General features: G+C 36.0%; 1 protein-coding gene across 1 annotated transcript in view; it reads left to right on the top strand.

The window, feature by feature from the left end:
* SLIT2 (slit homolog 2 (Drosophila)) overlaps positions 1 to 19,306 on the top strand; it is a gene marked incomplete at its 5' end in the record, with an annotated part of 112,033 nt that overhangs the window by 25,290 nt on the left and 67,437 nt on the right. The window contains 6 exons of the mRNA XM_010081372.1: positions 13,904 to 13,975; positions 14,586 to 14,657; positions 15,192 to 15,263; positions 17,156 to 17,299; positions 17,429 to 17,592; positions 18,326 to 18,349. Of these exons, the coding sequence (XP_010079674.1) occupies positions 13,904 to 13,975; positions 14,586 to 14,657; positions 15,192 to 15,263; positions 17,156 to 17,299; positions 17,429 to 17,592; positions 18,326 to 18,349 (548 nt within the window). The remainder of the gene's footprint in view (positions 1 to 13,903; positions 13,976 to 14,585; positions 14,658 to 15,191; positions 15,264 to 17,155; positions 17,300 to 17,428; positions 17,593 to 18,325; positions 18,350 to 19,306) is intronic.

The raw sequence follows: 19,306 nt of genomic DNA on the forward strand, positions 1-19,306 counted from the left end.
AATGGTAGCTGACAGTAAACATCTGAAGAGATGAGACTGTGCTGTCACAGTAATGTTGAGAATGCTGAGGAGCTGCTGAATGCGAGGCAGAAGGGTATAGTGACCACTGCGTTTCTACCACCATTGTCCAGTTCCCACCCACATGGCTTTATTGTCTTAATCACCATTTTAAGCACATGCTTTGGTGGGAGCTTGGTGGTTCAGGGAGAAGGGGAAAGAGAAATGAGCTGGTTCTCTGTTGTTTTTTGAAGGATGTACAGGCTTTAACAGACAAGTTATTATTAATTCATAGATTTTTATAATACCACCATCACCAGATTCTTGCACACGCTACAAGAAAATTGGCATTTTACTTTTATTTTACATGTGCCAGATGTTGTCCAGCCTTTTCAGTAGTTTCTTGCATTTGTCAATCTTTTCCTGCATTTTCAGCTGTACATTGTCATCTCATTTTCTAAACATACTTCACTGACGTTTGAAAAATTGTAACACTTTCCAGTTCCCTTACTCTGGACAAGTTTCTCTGCCCTACAATGTTGTCATCTGTTTGTAGGCTGTATTTGTAGAAACCAGTGCTGAGATCTACCAACGTGTCATGTAATGCTTCAGCCAACTTCATGGTCCACAAACAACTCTGGTGGTTACATCTTTCCTGCCTTTTGTCTTTGTTTTATTGTACGTCATGTGAATAACCTTTCCCCATAAGGCTGACCTTAAACTTTATTGCCAGCCCTCCTTTATAGAGTTACTTAAAATTTGACAAATTAATTCTGTGAGATTTCATTTTTCCATCCATTTTGCCTCTTATTTCTTTGTTGTTGTGTGTATAGCTGAATATAATTAATTCATTCAGTTTTTTTAAGGTCTATACTCCTGTTTATTTTTCTTGAGGTTCCTGTGAAGTTTGCCTTCAACACATGCTCATGGTTTTGTGATGTTTTGCTATGTTCTTTATCCATTTCTTCCATCCTTTCTCTCAACAGGAACCCTGACCTCATTCAACTCCTCAGTACCCCATGAAGCCCTGATTTCTTCTTCTTTGCCCAGCACAGACTTTGTTTAGAGTCAGTCTTTGTTTTTGGCAATCCATTTGGGACAATGCTGCATAAAATCTCAGTGTTGTTGTTCTGGTGTATATAACTAAACGGCAGGTTTAAAGGGTACATTCCATGTCGACAATTTTATGCGTTTTGTTTTTGGTTTTTTTGTTTTTTTTTTTTGTTTGTTTTTTGTTTTTTTTTTTTACCTAGAGGGTTGATAAATTAACCTGCATCTAAATAATGTGCTACAAACCTCTTTAAATGGAATATTGAATTTCTTAAATATTAAACACTGGCAGTTTCAATTGAATAAAATTTTTCATGTTGAAGCTCTGAGTTGTCTCTTCCAGGAAAACTAAAAGAAAAGGCTTTCTGTTTCTAGTCTCGTACTCATGTAATGACTTTGCATTGCCTTTGTAGTTCTGCTGGACAGCTGTTTTGGGATGACATTTTAAGACAGCAGGAGCTGTCTTCTCTGCTGATGGCTACTCCTTCTGTAGCAGAGCTGGCAAGGGGACTATGTGCTTGCACTGTAATGTAGCCTCCCTGTCTCTGAGTTTGGTCTAATAGCCTAAACTGCTGAGGAAAATGAGTTTGCACTGGAAGCTGAAGTGGTTGAGGAACATGCAGGTGTTCTGTGATGATGGGAGCAGGAGGAGGCAGAGCCAGTTGCCAAAAGGCTGTTTCATTCCAGTGGAGTTGGATTTACCGGCAAGCATCAGGGTGTTGCTCAGAGGGTTTTGTCGTACTGCTCTGTCTGACTTCTCAGTTGTTACAGAAGTCAGTTGGCTAAAACTAGCAATTTGTGTTGTGTGAAGTCTATTAGCAGGCAATGCGTTGCCTGCCAAGTGCCTCTTGGGAAGATGCCTTCAGTAACAGGACTGCTTATCTCCAAGTACCTGGCAGTGAAAAGGGAGGGAGAATAAAGCCTACGGTGGTCTTCTATTTTTCCCTTCTGGTGTGACAAAGCTCAGGGCAAAATTATGTATTCAGCATCTCAGTAAACGTAATTCTTAATCTTTATTGACATGGTACAATTGTGTCTGTACCAGTTACACCGTTTCTGCAAAATTAATTCTTCTCTTTATTATCTGAATAAATTCACACACAGCTAAATAAGAATACCTGAGCTTTTCTTTTCAGGTTCCATCCAATCAATGTGATATTATTTGAGAAAGAAATACTTCATATTCCATGTATATTTTAAAAAACAAAGTAATTGGTTGAGCACCAAGACTCCCCCAGTTTTAGTGCACCTACTAATTCTACAGGAAGCACAGAGTTAAAAAGATGCTAACGTGCACCTTTGCCTCTAGGCCAAATGAAAAGATTTCATACCATGAGTGACCTTTAGGAAAGATTTTGGCAACTTTAAAAAATTTCCTATAGCCCTGTTATTGTGATGTCTGATTGTAAATGTTGTGAGGCAAAATACATTGCTGATAATGTTACATATTAGTAGTCTTCAAACTTTTGTTATTTAGTGTGCCTTATTTTAGCCTTTTTCCACTGATTTAAGCAAATCATGATATGATATTCATTCATTAGAAATATCATAATTTGATTTTATTTAGACTTGTTATTTAAACTTCTCCCCTTTTCCAGAAATATCTATGGGATGCTCTTTCATTGGCATGTTTGGTCTATTGAGCTTAACCAATTCCAGTGGTCTAATGCACCTAGGGCTTTCCTCCTTTGTCATGCAGCTTGTATATTAAAGGCATTAAAGGTCATGCTTAAGGTTCAAAACTATTACTTTAATTGGTTTTAGAAAGTATAGCCTTTCTAATGGTGATAGCATTTATCAGCCCCTATGCAGGCATTCCTTCCACATTTTAGTTTTTCAGCCCCATTAATCTCTTTTCACCTGGTTGCATTTTAGAATTCACCTTCTGCATGAAAATTCTTTGAATGATCAGCATCAGAAATAACTCTGATTCCATTTGAATAGAGACTTTTTGGCACGTGTTCAAACAGACTATCAGAAACCTTACAAATAGTGACCCAGCAGCAATTCTATTAATTGTACTGGTACCTTCTCTCGGAATGCTGTGAGTAAGTGACAGGCTCTTATTTCAAAAGAAGAGGCCAAAAAGCCATTAATGAGCTAGACTAGCTTGTGAAAATGCTGCTATTACATTCTTCTCTTCTGTGGCTTGAACTGCCAGTCAAAGTGTTTCTAGAACCTCTTTCCTTACTGCAGTATTATGAATAAAAAAAAAATAAATACAATCACAATGTGTTTCTAAGGAGGGGGGGTGGAGGGTGGGAATTACCTGCTCTGATGACCACAGCTTTGTGTAAATGATTATTTAAGCAAACAAGCATGGAATTAAATTGATTCTTCATTTTTGTTTATATTAAAGCCCTTTAAGTAATCAAAGGAAGGAGTTAATTAAATTTACTTCTTTTTTTAGAAGGATAGCAGTTACTACAATGGCGTTTTGGGGAGGAGGAAGGTTTGCTGGAGGGGAGGGTGACTGGAGGGTTGCCACTGTTAACTAAGGAACAGTTGTATAAATAATTTTAGTCTTTGTAAGGGGCAGAAAAGCTTTCTAATGTTTGAATGCCAAAACTAGAAGCTGTACGGTTGTTTCATGCTTTTTATACATTTCCCATGATAGTTTCCTAATTTGTCCCCTCAGTCTTGTCTCGTCTTACCTTCCTGATTTCTACTGTTTTTCTTCATCTTTTCATCTTTCTCCATCTCATTCTCCCATATACTTTGTTTTCATAAGTCTGTTGATTAATGATTGTGTATTACGCAAAGCACTCAACTACATCTTTGTGAGCAGCGTGATATTAAGCAGGATTAAAAGCTCCTGAGATTGCTTCTCACAGTAACACTCAATTTACATTAAAGGAGAAGGGTGTGGGGGGAGAGTGGAGGAGAAGGGAAAAGTAGAGAAAGGAGAAAAAGAAGAAGGAAAAGAGGGGAAAGGAAATGAGATTTGACAGATAGAATTTAACCAAGATAGAGTGACGAGTGACCTGATCACACTACAGACACTGGAGAAGTGCTTTGTGTAAATGTGGAATTTTTTTGAGAACTGGGATCTCTGTGTATATATCTCTTCCAAGCTAAGCTTGGCATTTGTAGAGCTTCACCATTTCTCTTGTCTTTTAAAATTCATACATAACTAAAAGGCCTAAGTACAGCCTTAATAGCTATTGGGCAGAGACTGTTATAGTGAGACGCAAAGGTGATTCTAAGGATGACTCTTTACAGGGAAAAGTCACTTGGGAAGGGCTTAGCCACGTTTATTGAAGACAGTTCAAAGACTCACATAGCAGGAAAATGCTGAAACATCGGAGATAAGGCAGCTTTCTCTGTTTTTAGCAGCTCGAAGTGTGATATGGCTACCTACAATAGCCTGACAGAAATGAGAGCAAACCCTGCATCTTCACAGCTTGAAAGGAATGGGTCTGAATGCTGAGGGGAGAATGCAATAAGTTACAAGACATAAAATTGATGATTGTTTTCTAGTGTTTGCATTTGTTTCTGCTTTCTATTTTAAATCAAAATATTGGTCTTTTTAGGACTTCTGCAGAACGTTAGCTCATAGATATAATCTACCTCTTCAACAGTTAAGCTGTCAGCCAGAAGTCTTGCACATCCACTGAAGTTCTGGAAAGGTTTTGCCAAGTTGGTTTCTATATATACATACATATACATAGTGAATGGTCTTGTTTCACTGTGTATTGTTAAGTTTTTTAGGAGGTTTCAAGAATCCTCTATAACCGTATTTGTCTTTCTCCAGAAAATGTGTTAACCTTCCAATGCTACCCCAAATAGATAGATCTCTTCTGTCACACTACAAATGTTTCACAGCCATTTAATTATTGTTCTGTCTCTTTTTTGAAACTTTTCTGATTTATCAAAAACTTCTCTTAATTCCTGACATAAGTGCATAAATACTGCCAGTGTATGCAGGTGTCAAGTGAAAAGATTATGTTTACTTATGGATAAAAAAAATTAAAATAATTATCATAGTATTCAATTGCTTGTGAATACTGATACATACTTTGGTCAGTAGGAGGACAGAAAAATGTGCCAGTTTTTGAATTTTCAGAAGTTGCTGGATTGAAATAAAGCGTGTTAAAACATACATAGCTTCATATAGCTGCCATGTTTTTAAAATTAACTTTTCTCATATACGCTTCTCTTCAATTGTACTCCATGTGTACTTTTCTTCAAATCTCTTCTTATCTTGTTCCCTTTCCAAAGGTTTTTAAGGCCAGTATTTTTAAGACCAATCCTGACTAATGCATTGGACTTGATATTCGGTTTTTCTACTAGTGGACTGGGGAGGCAGTAAAATTTTTCAGTGAAATACAGAGCTTTTGCTTCTGTTTTGCTTAAAAGTTACTGCATTTTTATGTCCAGAAGCTTATATCAAACTGAAGTATGTGATTTTCAGATGCACTGGTATGAGTTACAATGTATTAGTTGTATGCTTATCTTTTCCCTAGGAGTTGGTTCAAAAGAATTCACAGCAGTATGGTTTTACATATGGAGGAGGACCGAAAAAGAAACCCAATGAAATGGAAATATCTCATGCAAAATAGCTGACATTAAGCTAAAATTTTAATATCAATATACCCTGTGACTGACTTTTCCACATTATTGCCCCATTTAATCTGTTAATGCAAATATGGCTATTAATTTTGAAAATCTTTGCATTAAAATAATGATACTTCATAATTTTACTAGAAAGGTTTTATGACTTGCTACTCCCTATCATAAGTGACACCGAGTTTAGACTGCTCATCTCTGGCATCAATGCTGCAAATAAAATTGTCTATATATACTTCTTTTTGATCGTGGGAAGGTCACTATTTCTTGGCAAAAGCAGCAGTTCTGCCCATTGCAATATAAAGCAAAATTGTTTGGTTACTTTATAAAAAAGGTAGAAATTTGCTAAAAACTGCTTTCATATGATATATGCATATAAACACAAAATAATTACATGTGAATAACAAAAAATGCATTTTCTGTATTGAATAAATGTGAAACAAATTAAAATTATGTAAAGGAATCTATTGAGGTTTTAACTTCTTTATCTTAATATATTTAATTTTCCAATAGCAGATTTTACTGAATTGCATTTATGTTATCATGGACATTCCTACCTTAACTTTTCTCAGGCAAAACTTAAAATATATTTCATTTGACTGCTTCAAAAATAGATTATTTTGCTAATTTGATAGCTAATCGTTTCTCCTTAACACACACAAGAGAAATGATTTGTCATGCTCTTACTCAAATGTCTTCCTAATCTGAAAATTACTGATAAATCATGTGGTTTAATTCTTCTTTTTAAACTTTCTTATTTTAGATGTCAGACATAGTGATTTTTGTGCATAGAATATTTAATCTGTTCTTTATTACCATGTGTTCTATGCTGTTGTTATTCACATCTTTGGCTTTCTTCATACCCTTGTGTCCTATTTTAAAAACTAATTAAATTCAGAGGTCAGAGGATAATCTCAACAGTCAGGAGGATGTAGACACACAGAACACAACTGAAAGAGAAGAAACATGTGAAACCAATGCTCGTTTCCAAACACACTGGTAGTAGGTACTGTCCAGAATGAACACTGTTCCACCTATGAGGGTTTTGTTCAAGTTCCTGGTGGGTGTTGAAGTAGAAGAGGCACCTTGAGGGACCTCTCTGTACTCTGCCAAGGGAAGGAAAATAACTCAAGCATGGGATAAATGAATATTTTATACAGCATGAAGGGAAGCTGGAGAAGGCCCGTCTAGCTCTTCCAGAAAAACCCTCATAGATCTCTGACAGCTCTGCCACACTCCAAAGGTGTTACTCTTCAATTTTATTTTCACATATGGCTCTTCACTACTGATAACTTTTCTGCAGCAATAATATGAGTGAAATTACTGTAAAAGAAACTATGGATACTGACTTTTCACTGTTTTGTGTTTCATCGTCAATGAAATGCTTTCTTCATTATTTTTGTGTGGCTATATACATGTTCCAGTAAGCAGAACCACTTGTGAAAAGTGTTCTCAGTTAAAAACCTTCATTTATGTTTTTGTGGCAAATTTATGAAGTAAGTGCATGCATTGTTTAACAGGTAGTAAGGACTCCTGCCACACTGTCAGTCTCACACAATGGTGGGATTCTCCAGCTAAGTGTTTCAGCTCAGTGAGGACAAGGTGACAAGTCACTGCTTGTGATGAGCCAAGAGTATAGCAGGATTCCATTTTTTCTGAACTTAACACAGTTACTCTGAACAGCTTAAGTAGTTTTTGTGGTATAACAACTCTCATCAAAAATAGGCTAATGAAGAGAGGTTTAAGTTGACTTTAGGTGACTCAGGCTAATTGCACTGGAGCTGCACTCTGACAGATGCCAAAGTACCGAGCAAATAATTATTTAAGAAGTGGTGCATTTTGCCTACAACCTGAATCTGAAAGAATTAAGGAATGTAAAGCCTATCATCATTAATGATGCTGTAGGGTTGAGCACATGAGATGGCCCTTTCTGTGATGAAAAATTAAACAAATGCAGGTTTTGGATTTGCTTTTGAGTAAATGCGATGAATAGTTTAATAGCTTTAGAATAACAATTCTTGTTACTTTTTTTGATTCAATGCAGACTGAGGAGTTGTCTGTCATTTACAATCAATCCCCTGGGGAAATAGTTGATAGAACAATTAGACTGGATGTTAACAGTCTGGCAAGCTTTAGGGCAACATTGACAGTGATTCCTTATATGCAAATATTTAGGAAACTGTCAAACAGATTTATTAATACACAGAATTAGAGCCTGAAAGTGCAAGTGATACAGTTGTTCAAAATACATCTTTTGTTTGGTTAGACATGGATGATATCACAAATTTCAACAGAATTATTTTGCTGCTAAAGTTAGAAGTGACATTTAGTGGATATAAGCACTCTGGAGGTGCAGTTGTTGCGTAAGAAAAAAAAGTGTTTTGTTTAATAGCCTCAAGGATTCTTGTAGCAAAGGGAGACCATTACTGTTTCCTTATTTTAAAAACAAACAACAAAACCCCCAAAACCTGGCAGATGTTGCATATGATGAGAGATGTGTTGGCTGTATATTGCAGTGCTTCAGATTCAGGAGCTGCACTGAATCCCATCACTGAAATCTATTTTCTGATTTCTGACAGCTGTTTTTGCCATTTGCTTTAAAAGCAGATGGGGAAAATGCAAAGAAGAGCTGTCGTTTTTATTACCATGTATAATCAGCATCTGTGCAATACATCAGACTCATTGCATATCTTACACTTTCTTCTCTGTAGTAAAAATTCTTTTGGGGTTTCTTGACAAGCTTCTTGCAGACTTTCTGTAAATGAGTAGATGCTGGAATTAAAACTATAGATTAATTAACTGCTAAAGCCACTATTGTATTGACCAGATTTATTTAATCAAGTTGTTATGTTCGGATTGTTTAATTATAAAATATATGGCTAATTTGCTGCTCTATGTTCAAACTCATGTTTTCTTAAGGAAGATGTTTTATTTTGATTTGTTGTTATGAAATACTTTTTTTTTAGATAAATCTCTGACCCCTTCATGTGCATTTAGGTGCAGCACATCTCTATGCAGTGTTTTTTTACCTTTCTCTACTGAACAGGCTTAATATTTTGTACCCCATCTGCATGATTTAAAATAAAAATGATTCTGTAGAGAACAGGGTATTCTTCGTTCCCAGTCTGCTCTCTTTCCTGGTGCAGAAGTCTTTCATAGAAATGACTTTTTATAGTGGGAAAATAAGCTAGTTTAAAAGTGTCAGTATAAATAACCATGTTGTCTGTCTCTGTAAGTGCGGAAGTAGTAATCAGTAATGGTGTGCTGCAGGCTTATAGTAGAGAACAGCATCCTCCTGGAAAGTGTCAAGTGATTTACATGTCACAGGGCTCGCTGGGGACTGGGTGGGAAAAATCTGTCTGCTGGCTGGGGACCGACTTTGATTTGATTTGATTAGGTTGGACGTCACAACTGCAGAAGCACCTTTGTTTCTTAGAATAGTAGGTGGTTATACATTCCGGTGTCTGCAGTGATAAGCAGGGAGGAAAGATTTAGAAAAATAAATGTTCACAGTACATTTCCTAGATAGGATAGATTAGGGAATAGTCTTCAAAAAAGGTTTCAACCAGTTTGGCAGTGTTAAAGGACAGTAAAACACTTATGTATTGATGCAGGACTTCTTTGAAGTGAAACACTAAAAGGAACAGGAGACTTAATACTAAGAGCATTAATTAGCGTTTCTGTGGTGATGGGCAGAGTACTTCTTATACATGAGGCAGTGCAAGCTTTGATGAAGCATGTACTTGCTGTCTTCCTCCATTATCCTATCTTATTAAATATGCTACTAAAATTGACTGTGGCTTTTGAAAAAGAAACCACCGAGGCACTGTTTATGATACATAGATGATAATTTATAAAAAAGAATTACTTCTGGGATGACTTTGAAAGAAGATGTTGTGCACAAAATTTAATAAAAGTTCCATGGAAAAATACTGATATTAGCTTTTGTTCTTCTGTAATATAATGGTACTTCTGGCCATGTCATTTGCAAGCACTTGATATGTGATTCTTTCAGTAATAGATAACTACAACCCGTCCTATTCCAGAATTAAAAATATTTCATTTAATATGAGGAATTAATATAAAGGAGTTTTTAATTACTATGGGTTTTATCAGTAGAATGCAAATTTCCTTTAGATACTAGTCTATCTGTGCTTTGTGACCCTGGAATATATCTAATTAGATTTTTTCTGGAATAGTGGATCTAAATTTGTACTTTGCAAAATTCAGCTGATTCTAGGAAGATAAAGCAGAAGATTAGAGGATAACAAAGCCTGAAAATGTGAATTTGATTTACTTTCTTTACAGACAAAGTGGGATATAAAATACTTTTTTCTGTATTTATTTAATCTTATTTTTCCTTTCTTATACTAATCTAATTTTCTAAAATGTGATGTGTTTTAGTGCATACACTTTGGCATAAGTTAAGAGGAAACATACTTAGATGATCCTACTATAACAAATCCTTTATCCAGAAGAGCTTGTAAATTTATCCCAGCACTGCACAGTCTGTCTATTAGACTATAAATTTCTCACTAAAAGGAAATGTTAGGTAAAGTTGACATGGAGTTCATTTTACATATCCACCAGTGAATTGGTAGTTTGCTCTATTAGAACTGCTAGAAAATTAGCTTTCAGAAATATACTGTAGTAGGGCTTCTTCAGGTTTTGCACCCATGTAATTTGTAGACAAATTGGACAGCAGTAAATTAAATCTGCTCTTCCATCTTCTCATAAAAAAATGGCATACGTGTATGCTGTAAGGTACTTCAGTTTTTAGAATGAATATATATTTTAAATTAAAAGAGTAAACTGGAAAATACTTTGTCTTAATTTAACACTAGACCTGGTCTTTCTCAAGTCACATGCTGTATGGTGTCTAGTTAAAATCATTATGTTTAACGATAGGTGAACATAGACTAGGGCCCCTCCAGCACTAGGTTGCAAATCTCTACATCATGGACTAATAAGCGGCATTTATAAATGTGACTTGTGATAGTCTCATGTGGGAGCACTGCACCTGCAATATCTGTCTTTCCCATATGCACAGAGGCATTTTTTCCCAGTGTCTCCCTCTCCATCAATTCAAGTCCTCTTCTGTAATATGGCCTAATCCTTCCCTGTCCTTTTTACCACATCCCTCCCCTCTCCCATCCTCTGCCGATGCCCTATGTGTTTCCCTGTGCAAGATATTCTTTGGCTGGTTTTGAAAGCTGCACATCTGATAAATGTCTGGTCAGGCGATCCCTGGTGGTTAGGCAGTTGGTTGCTGCTAAATAGAATGTGTAACAGGAATGGATGGATGGCTGTCATTCCCTTCATGGCTGGATTAATTTGGTTTCTTAACTGCTTCCCATTGTTAAAATAACAAAATTTTCAGAAATTTATTATCTAAAGGTTTTACCTCTCTTTGAGCTAGCCAGCTCAGCTATCTAGATGATAAGCATGCGTAATCTTTGTTTTCTGGGGAAAGGAAGCTAAAAATGTAATGTAAGAACAGAAAATACTTGACTTGGGTCTAACTTGATGTTGACCTTTAACTTAAGCCAGTTTTTACTTATTCAGATGTTTGCCATCTGTATCTACTCAAGTGTGCTGAGAAGAGTGACCTTGTTCCTTTATAGCCTAGTTGGTACTCCTGGTCTGGTGTAAAATGTGTCTCATGGGTCCAAAAGGTTCCACCAAGGCTAAGAAAGTGTCTGAAAGAATATCCTGTTTATGGAAAAAGTTAAAAGTCTTGTGCCATGGGATTCTCTGTGGTGTTTAAAATATAACTGAAAACTATAGCAAGGTGGCAACATGCAAACCCCAGTGGGCCCATGCCAACTTCATGAAGTTCAACAGGGCCAAGTACCCTTAAGGTCCTGCACGTGGGTCGAGGCAATCCCAAGCACAAATGCAGGCTGGGAAGAGAATGGACAGAGAGCAGCCAGGAGGAGAAGGACTTAGGAGGGCTGGTTGATGAGAAGCTCAACATGAGCTGGCAATGTGCACTTGCAGCCCAGAAAACCAAGCGGATCCTGGGCTGCATCAAAAGCAGCATTAGCAGCAGGTTGAGAGAGGTGATTCTCCCCCTCTGCTCTGCTCTCGTGAGACCCCACCTGGAGTACTGCATCCAGCTCTGGGGCCCCAAACGTAAGACAGACGTGGACCTGTAGGAGTCCAGAGGAGAGCCATAAAGATGGTCAGAGGGCTGGAGCATCTCCCGTATGAGGACAGGCTGAGAGAGTTGGGGTTGTTCAGCCCAGAGAAGAGAAGGCTCCAAGAAGACCTTACAGCAGCCTTCCAGTACTTAAAGGGGGCTTTACAGAAGAGATGGGGAGCACTTTTTATCAGGGAGTGTAGTGATAGGATGAGTGGTAATGTTTTTAAGCTAAGAGAGGGTAGATTTAGATCAGATATTAGGAATAAATAATTTCCTGTGAGGGTGGTGAGGCACTGGCACAGATTGCCCAGAGAAGCTGTGGATGCCCCATCCCTGGAGGTGTTCAAGGCCAGGCTGGATGAGGCTTTGAGCAACCTGGGCTAGTGGGAGGTGTCCCTGCCCATGGCAGGGGGCTTAGAACTAGATGATCTTTAAGGTTCCTTCCACCCCAAACCATTCTGTCATTCTATGATAACATTTTTCTAGTTAAGGACCTTTTAAAAAGATGAACCCTGTCTAAAACAGCTCTGATGAACTGAGATTTTTTTTATGTCAGGAAGACTTTTCAAGGCAGTTTTTTGTTTTTTGGTTTTTTTTTTTTTTTTTTTTTCCTTGGCTTTATAAGCCATTCAAGAACAAATTCTGCTAAGGTAAAGCCTGGACAGACTTAAGAGATTTTAAGTGTTGAATGTATAAATACCTCCATCTGAACAATACTTCACGAAAGAAGTAAAAAAATCTTTCTTTAGTTCAGCTATACTGTGATCTCTGGATAAACTTTGGAAAAAGAAATAATTCTTGTAAGAATAGTAAGCCTCTGAAAGACTTACTCAAAGTGAATATACGAGCTTATTAGTTACACTGCACACACAAAGACTCGTATGTCTCTTTATCAGAGCAAAAGTGAAACAGAAGAGAGTTAACAGGACAAGGGTAAAAGGAAAAAAAAATAGGATAATATTCCTGCATCTAGATTTGAAAAGGCTTTTTGACCTTATATTCTGAGTCCATGTCTCAGTGATTTAAACTAGTGCAGTAAATTCTACAGAATTTTGATTCCTCATATGAAATATATTTTTGTCATTGTCTTTATGTACTTAGTTCACAATAAGAGTTAATACCTGTGCATGGAAGAGGGAAATAGAAAGCTTATTGGATAAGCATGATATGTGTGGTTGAATGATACTGTCTTTTTCTGTTGTACCTTTTAGAAGAAATAGTTTGATTCCTTATGTCTACATAATAGATATTTTTGCACTGTCATAACTATGAAATACTGTGCTGTGTGAAGAAGTAGCTTCTATTTTAAAGGTGCTTATGGCTGAATCTGTTTTGAGTTGTTGGCAAGTGGGCCATAGGTCTGTGTCAGCATAGATTTCACATATTCAAAGCTCTGGAAGTTCAAAAAATTCTTGAAAACTATTTGCATCATTAAATTCACACTTTACAGTATGTCAAGTTTCAATTGCCATCAACCCTATACATACAAAACAAAAGTGGCCAGTAACATAAGCTACAATTTTAGATAAAAATATTTGTTTAAAGAAGTTAGAAGTGTGGCCATGCAATCCTAGTATTGTATCTTAAAGAGAATGTGTTACGTACTGTATCACAAGAAAGCATGTGCACATGTTTAAAAATCTGGCATTTGCCTTACTGCAAGTAGCAACATGTTATTTGTTCTATAGGAACACTCTTCATCCTTTTCTTACAGTTTGCATATTTGAATGGGTAACTCACAGAAGTCCTTAGACATTTTGAAATAAAACTTACTATAAAAATTGCTGTATGTGAATAATATATTGGGAGTCAATTAACTAACTCAAATAATGACAGTTCTAGCTTAAATTTTACAAAAATCTTGTGTGCTCTGAAAATAAGTTTTCTTTAAACACAAAATCAAGACTGGGCTTTAATTTACAACATTGCACTCTATAGGTTAAAAGGTTTGGGTTTACAGGCAAAAAAAATGATTCTTTTGTAATGAAAACTGAAATGAAATAACCTTGTTTCTCAATATAAAAATTATACTGAAAAATAAAGCAAAAGCTTCTTTGTTAAAATCTATCCCTTCTAGTTTGTATGGCTTTAGATTGCTATTTGGCTTGGGGTTTGTATTTTTATGTTGCTATTCTTTTGCAGACGGTTAGAACAAAATTCAATCAAGGTCATACCTCCTGGAGCTTTCTCACCATATAAAAAGCTTCGAAGAATGTACGTACCAGATTATTTAGATTTAATTTTTTACTTTCACGTGTATATACAGACACATACACATATGTCTATATAAATAAAAAACAAGTCAAGGTCATACAGAGGAACTGCAGTAAATGTGTGAACATTTAAGAAAGTTTGACTTCTGGAACATTAGCATCTCTGTCACATTAATAATAATTGTTTTTTACCAAGTGTTGAAATTATTTAATATGGTTCTGCATAGAAGCAATATGTTACTGTAGTGAATATTCTATTAAAAAAAAATAATGGGAATAAGGCACTGTTATTTCAGAATACCTTTGAGGCTGTATAGTCCTGTGGCCATAGCAAACAGAGAATTCTTTCTAAACTGTACTTAAGCAATTAGGAAAAGTAAATCTTGTTGTCATTTTTTTCTGAGTATTTGAAAGGTCTGCTTTCAACCATGCATTTTGTTTCACTGTACTGGCAATTTTAGTCGTTTTATATTAAAACTCTTTGACAGTGTCTCACATAAATATTTTAATTTCTCCCTCCCTTCCATGCCTGATTCTAATTACATATTATTTTAACATTTGCTATTTTGAAAATAGGTTGAATTAATTGAATCAAATTTCATTTATTTCAGTGACCTGAGCAATAACCAGATCTCTGAAGCAGCTCCAGATGCTTTTCAGGGCTTACGTTCACTCAACTCACTGTAGGTATCTGTTTGACATGTAAAAACAGAAGAAAATTTATTATATTCTTATAGGGAAATTATTAGATTTTTGACTCTCCACAGAATTTTCATATACATTCAATCAATTGTGGAAGCTGTAAAAATAATTTCAGAATGTTAGAGTGATAACTGAATATTGTGTCACAGCTGGACACTAAAAATGTATGGGTTTTTTATAAATACGTTCATGGCAAAGAGCTGAACAAAGCCAAACATTTATTTTGTTCCCCAGTTAGTTGTTCTTACAAATAGCAAATCCACTTACCAAGGTCCCTTGGTAAGGCTGTAAACAGTGAGGTAGTGATTCTGCTGAGTGCTCTTTGGGCACCACACCTTTTGGGAAAGTGTGTGATCCTGCCACCTCACAGGACCACAAGGATCTTGCAAGTATCAAGTTTTTGCTGTAAAACTCCCTTCAGAAAAATCAAAATTTCTTTATTTTTAAAGTCAAAATCACATAGTATATGCCTTTCATAATAGCAGGTTTGTTTGTTTTATTATTTCCTGGTACAGTGTCCTCTATGGCAATAAAATTACAGAACTTCCAAAGGGCCTGTTTGAAGGACTCTTTTCTCTGCAATTGCTGTGAGTATTTTTTTAGTATTTATTCTACTGTGGGATAACTCAGAAGGGTAAACTTGATGAGAGATATATGCCTAGAAAAGAACTGGCAGAAAATCCTGTGTGTAAGATCAGAGTATAATAAAAACAAATTATGTTAAAGCCCAAGGAGTCAAGACTGTTGTAGGCCAGCTTGCCATTCATCTACAAATTTGATCATCTCAGTTAATATCTCAGCCTAAAATGATTAAAATTAAACTATTCTCTTGAGTGGAATTTATAAGGATAATACACATAGGATATGATACTGCCTTGCCCTGTAAACAGCAAATAGTATGTATCAAGTTGTGCGGGAACCATAGAAGGAATATTGATATGTTTTATACAGAGAAAATATGTAGTGGAAATGCTATGTAATTGTATTTCTAGTTGTACCCATGGAAGAAGAGAGTTGAAGTCCGGTTTCATTGATGACTTTTAATGTTTTCCGACACTGTTCTCTTTACAATTCTTTGACTCCGTGAACTCCAGCTGCTATTTCATTTAACACCTTGGAAATTTCTATGTGTAATCTTGTAAACCACTTGTAGTTAGATTTAATACTAAGAAGAAAGGAAAATGTCATGGTGATATGTTTATCAAATATTGTCAATATTTATCAGAAGTGGCTGTGCACTAGTTGTAGTGTGTAAAAGAAATTTGTGAAATAGGCCAGAAAAAAACAGTGGTGTTTTTGGAAGAAATTGTCCCAGAAAAACTGACTAGTTGATATAAAGCTTCTTAAAAAATTTAAAACTTCTTCCCACTTGATTAGAGGTATTCAATGTCCAGACTTCATAGTGTTGTGATTGACAAAATGTCTATTATTAGCAACAACTCATTGAAGATGGCGAAACAGTAAGCAAACGCAAAGAAAATGCAGGTTCTAGCACCACCTAGAGGTTTAGATTTTGATTTATTTTAGTCACAAACTAGTATGGGGTGGGGCAGATGCATTCCAGTTTTCCTTTAAAGAGATTTAAGATATAAAAATAATTTCAGATTTTGGAAAAAAAAAAAAAGGAAGAGACTCTCTGACCTTCTGTTTATTCTGTATTAAAGAAATGTCTATAGCTTGATATTCTTTGTATAGGTAACACATTTCAGTCTAAGTAAATTTCTACTTGTGTAGTGACACTTTTTCTTAGAGCATTGGTTTTCAAATCCACCATTCCATTTCTGCCTGGATATGGGAAAACATTAAAAAAAATTGGTTATAAAAATGCATCTAGTTGAATGACTTGTTTTTTTTTTTTTTTCTCTTCAAAAGCATGAAGGGGTTGGTTTAGACTGGCTTGTTTGTTTTAACTTTAGAAGTCAGGGAGGTACGGGGAAGAAAAGGTTCCCTTTGAAGATGAAGAGGAAAAAGGATCCAAGACAGATTTGGATATATTCCATGCCACCAGTTTTTACTACTACTCCCTTAATGCGGCAGCATGCTGATTAGTAACATATAATTAAAAGTGCCACTGCACATCTCTTCCAGCTAATGAACACAGTGTTCAGTTCATTTTTTGTTTGTTTATTTATTTGGCTAAAGGAACTAATTTTCCTTGCAGATACTTGATTTTTAAACTGGTTTCTTTGCACAGACAAATACCGCACACACATTGTAGCAGCACATAGAAGACGTGATTTTAGCTGAACAAACCCACACATTTCAACCCCAAGGTGCAAATATTTAGGAATAATTTCAGATCACCTAAATAAGATATTTCAATTCATTGAAATGCCTTATTTGACTATAAATTAATATTTGTTACTACATCTCTTGTTCTGGTTACAAAGGCACACAAAAAATTATCTGTGAAAACCGCTTAAGCTGCAGCAACACTGACCAAATTCTTTCAATTTTATAATTGTCTTCCATTGCACAGATTATTGAATGCCAACAAGATCAATTGCCTGCGAGTTGATGCTTTTCAGGATTTGCACAACTTGAATCTTCTTTCTTTGTATGACAACAAGCTTCAGACCATTGCAAAAGGCACCTTCTCACCTCTACGTGCGATTCAGACTTTGTATGTATGCTCTTGTTTATGGTTGTCTTTAGTATGACTTCATATTCTACAATGTATTCAAAATACCAGGCACTGCTGAGACCACAGGGAAATAATGAGTGAAATTATCATTTTTTTTCTTCATGAAAGGCATTTGGCTCAGAACCCATTTATCTGTGACTGCCATCTGAAGTGGCTGGCGGATTATCTTCATACAAACCCCATTGAGACCAGTGGTGCCCGTTGCACCAGCCCCCGCCGTCTGGCAAACAAAAGGATTGGCCAGATCAAAAGCAAGAAATTCCGCTGCTCAGGTAATTCTCTTAGTTCAGCTGCTGTTTTCCTTTTATTGGCAAAACCAGTGGTTACAGAAGTTCTAATGAAGGCAGCTGACTCTCTATGGGATTACTAAGCATCGCAGAATCTTTTTGAGTTCTTCGACTGAAGGGAGGGAAATCATGGAAGTCATAGACTACTGGATCACGGAACATTACTATAGTTAACACATTTGGCACTGAGTAGCATCAAATCTAACAAAAGAAATGCAATATATAATACTTCAGAATGAAATGCTAAAGTTATTCACTATAATATCACCACTATAAATAATTTTGTAAAATTTCCACAAGACTCTGGAGTATGTGAAAGATCTAAAAATTTATATGTAAATATGGAAACATGACATATTAATTTTATGCAGGGAATTACCTCATACTGAATTTACTTTTTTCTTTTTCTATTCTTATTCCATTTCCTACTTACATTTCTCTAAATCCTAACTTGTGTCGTATGATATCCAGCTGTTCCAGGTGCATTTCACAATGTATTGAGTCTCGAGTGCAAATACTAGATGAGAACTGTTAGTTATCCATGTTCTGGATACATTTATGACTATTCACACTTTGTTGTTTATCAGCTCTCATTGTGAATACATACTTTTTCACTTAATTATCTGTAGTTACTGTAGTCCATACTTAATCTAGTAAAACTCATTCTTTGCTTGCTGACATTCAGGTGCATCTTCTATTTTTTTTTCTCTTTATTTAGCTAAAGAACAGTATTTCATTCCAGGTAGGTTTGGCTCTGCAGTAATATTGACTAACTGCAGATAGTCTCTCCCTTTCCCCCAAAAAGCAAAGTTTGTTATAGCTTTTAGGAAACGGATGCATGTGTATTAACATTAGTCAATACCTGTAGCTAGACATAGTTTTCCTTTGTAGATTACTAGTAGTTCTGTTTTCTGAATATGAGCTTAGCATGCAGCTCCACTTACTTTTTTTGTCTCACAAATTTGCACACAACCTACCAAAATTATATGTCTACTGAAATTATTTAGAAGGTTGCACCTGCCAGTTTGTATTTCAATTGACACCTTTTACCTTTGTACTTTGCCTTTTTTGCCGCTCCTGTTTTTAAAATGTAGCTCCTGAGCTGCTTTTAAACACAGGAAACCCTACTGCCATCAAAGAGCTAGTACAACTTTAAAAAATAAACGTTTTACAAGTGAATGTTGCCTTGCTTTCGTGCTCTGCACTGGCTGCAGCTACTGCTTGCTCATCTGCCTTCTGTTTGCCAAATCACAGTGGAATGCTCGGAAAAGAAAGCGGAGATTCTTCAGTAAAGGCATTCTGTGGTCACACGAATACAGTGAATCAGAAATGCTTTCCATTAAAGAAAATATGACTTTAGAGTTGGGGTGAAACAGCAATTTACACACAGCTTCAAGCTACAATTAGTCTATGATATTTTCACAAAACGATTTACTGATGTTGGCCCTAGCTCTTTGAAATATGCTTCTTTCTTTGTTTTATCTTGCTTGTCAGGTGTGTGCACTGATTTCTTAATAGAAAAAAAACAACAATGAAGCACTTGCATTATGTTCCTAACAGATTGTAAATGATTGATTGGCAAAATAAACAAGGGAATAATGAATCCATTGATGAATTACAGTATGTGATTTGCAAGCAGGGTTTTGTACTATAGTTTAATATCTAGAAAAATATCTACAATAATTGATTATGACACCAG

Source organism: Pterocles gutturalis, unplaced genomic scaffold (assembly GCF_000699245.1).
Source record: "Pterocles gutturalis isolate BGI_N339 unplaced genomic scaffold, ASM69924v1 scaffold18004, whole genome shotgun sequence".
Lineage (NCBI taxonomy): Eukaryota > Metazoa > Chordata > Aves > Pterocliformes > Pteroclidae > Pterocles > Pterocles gutturalis.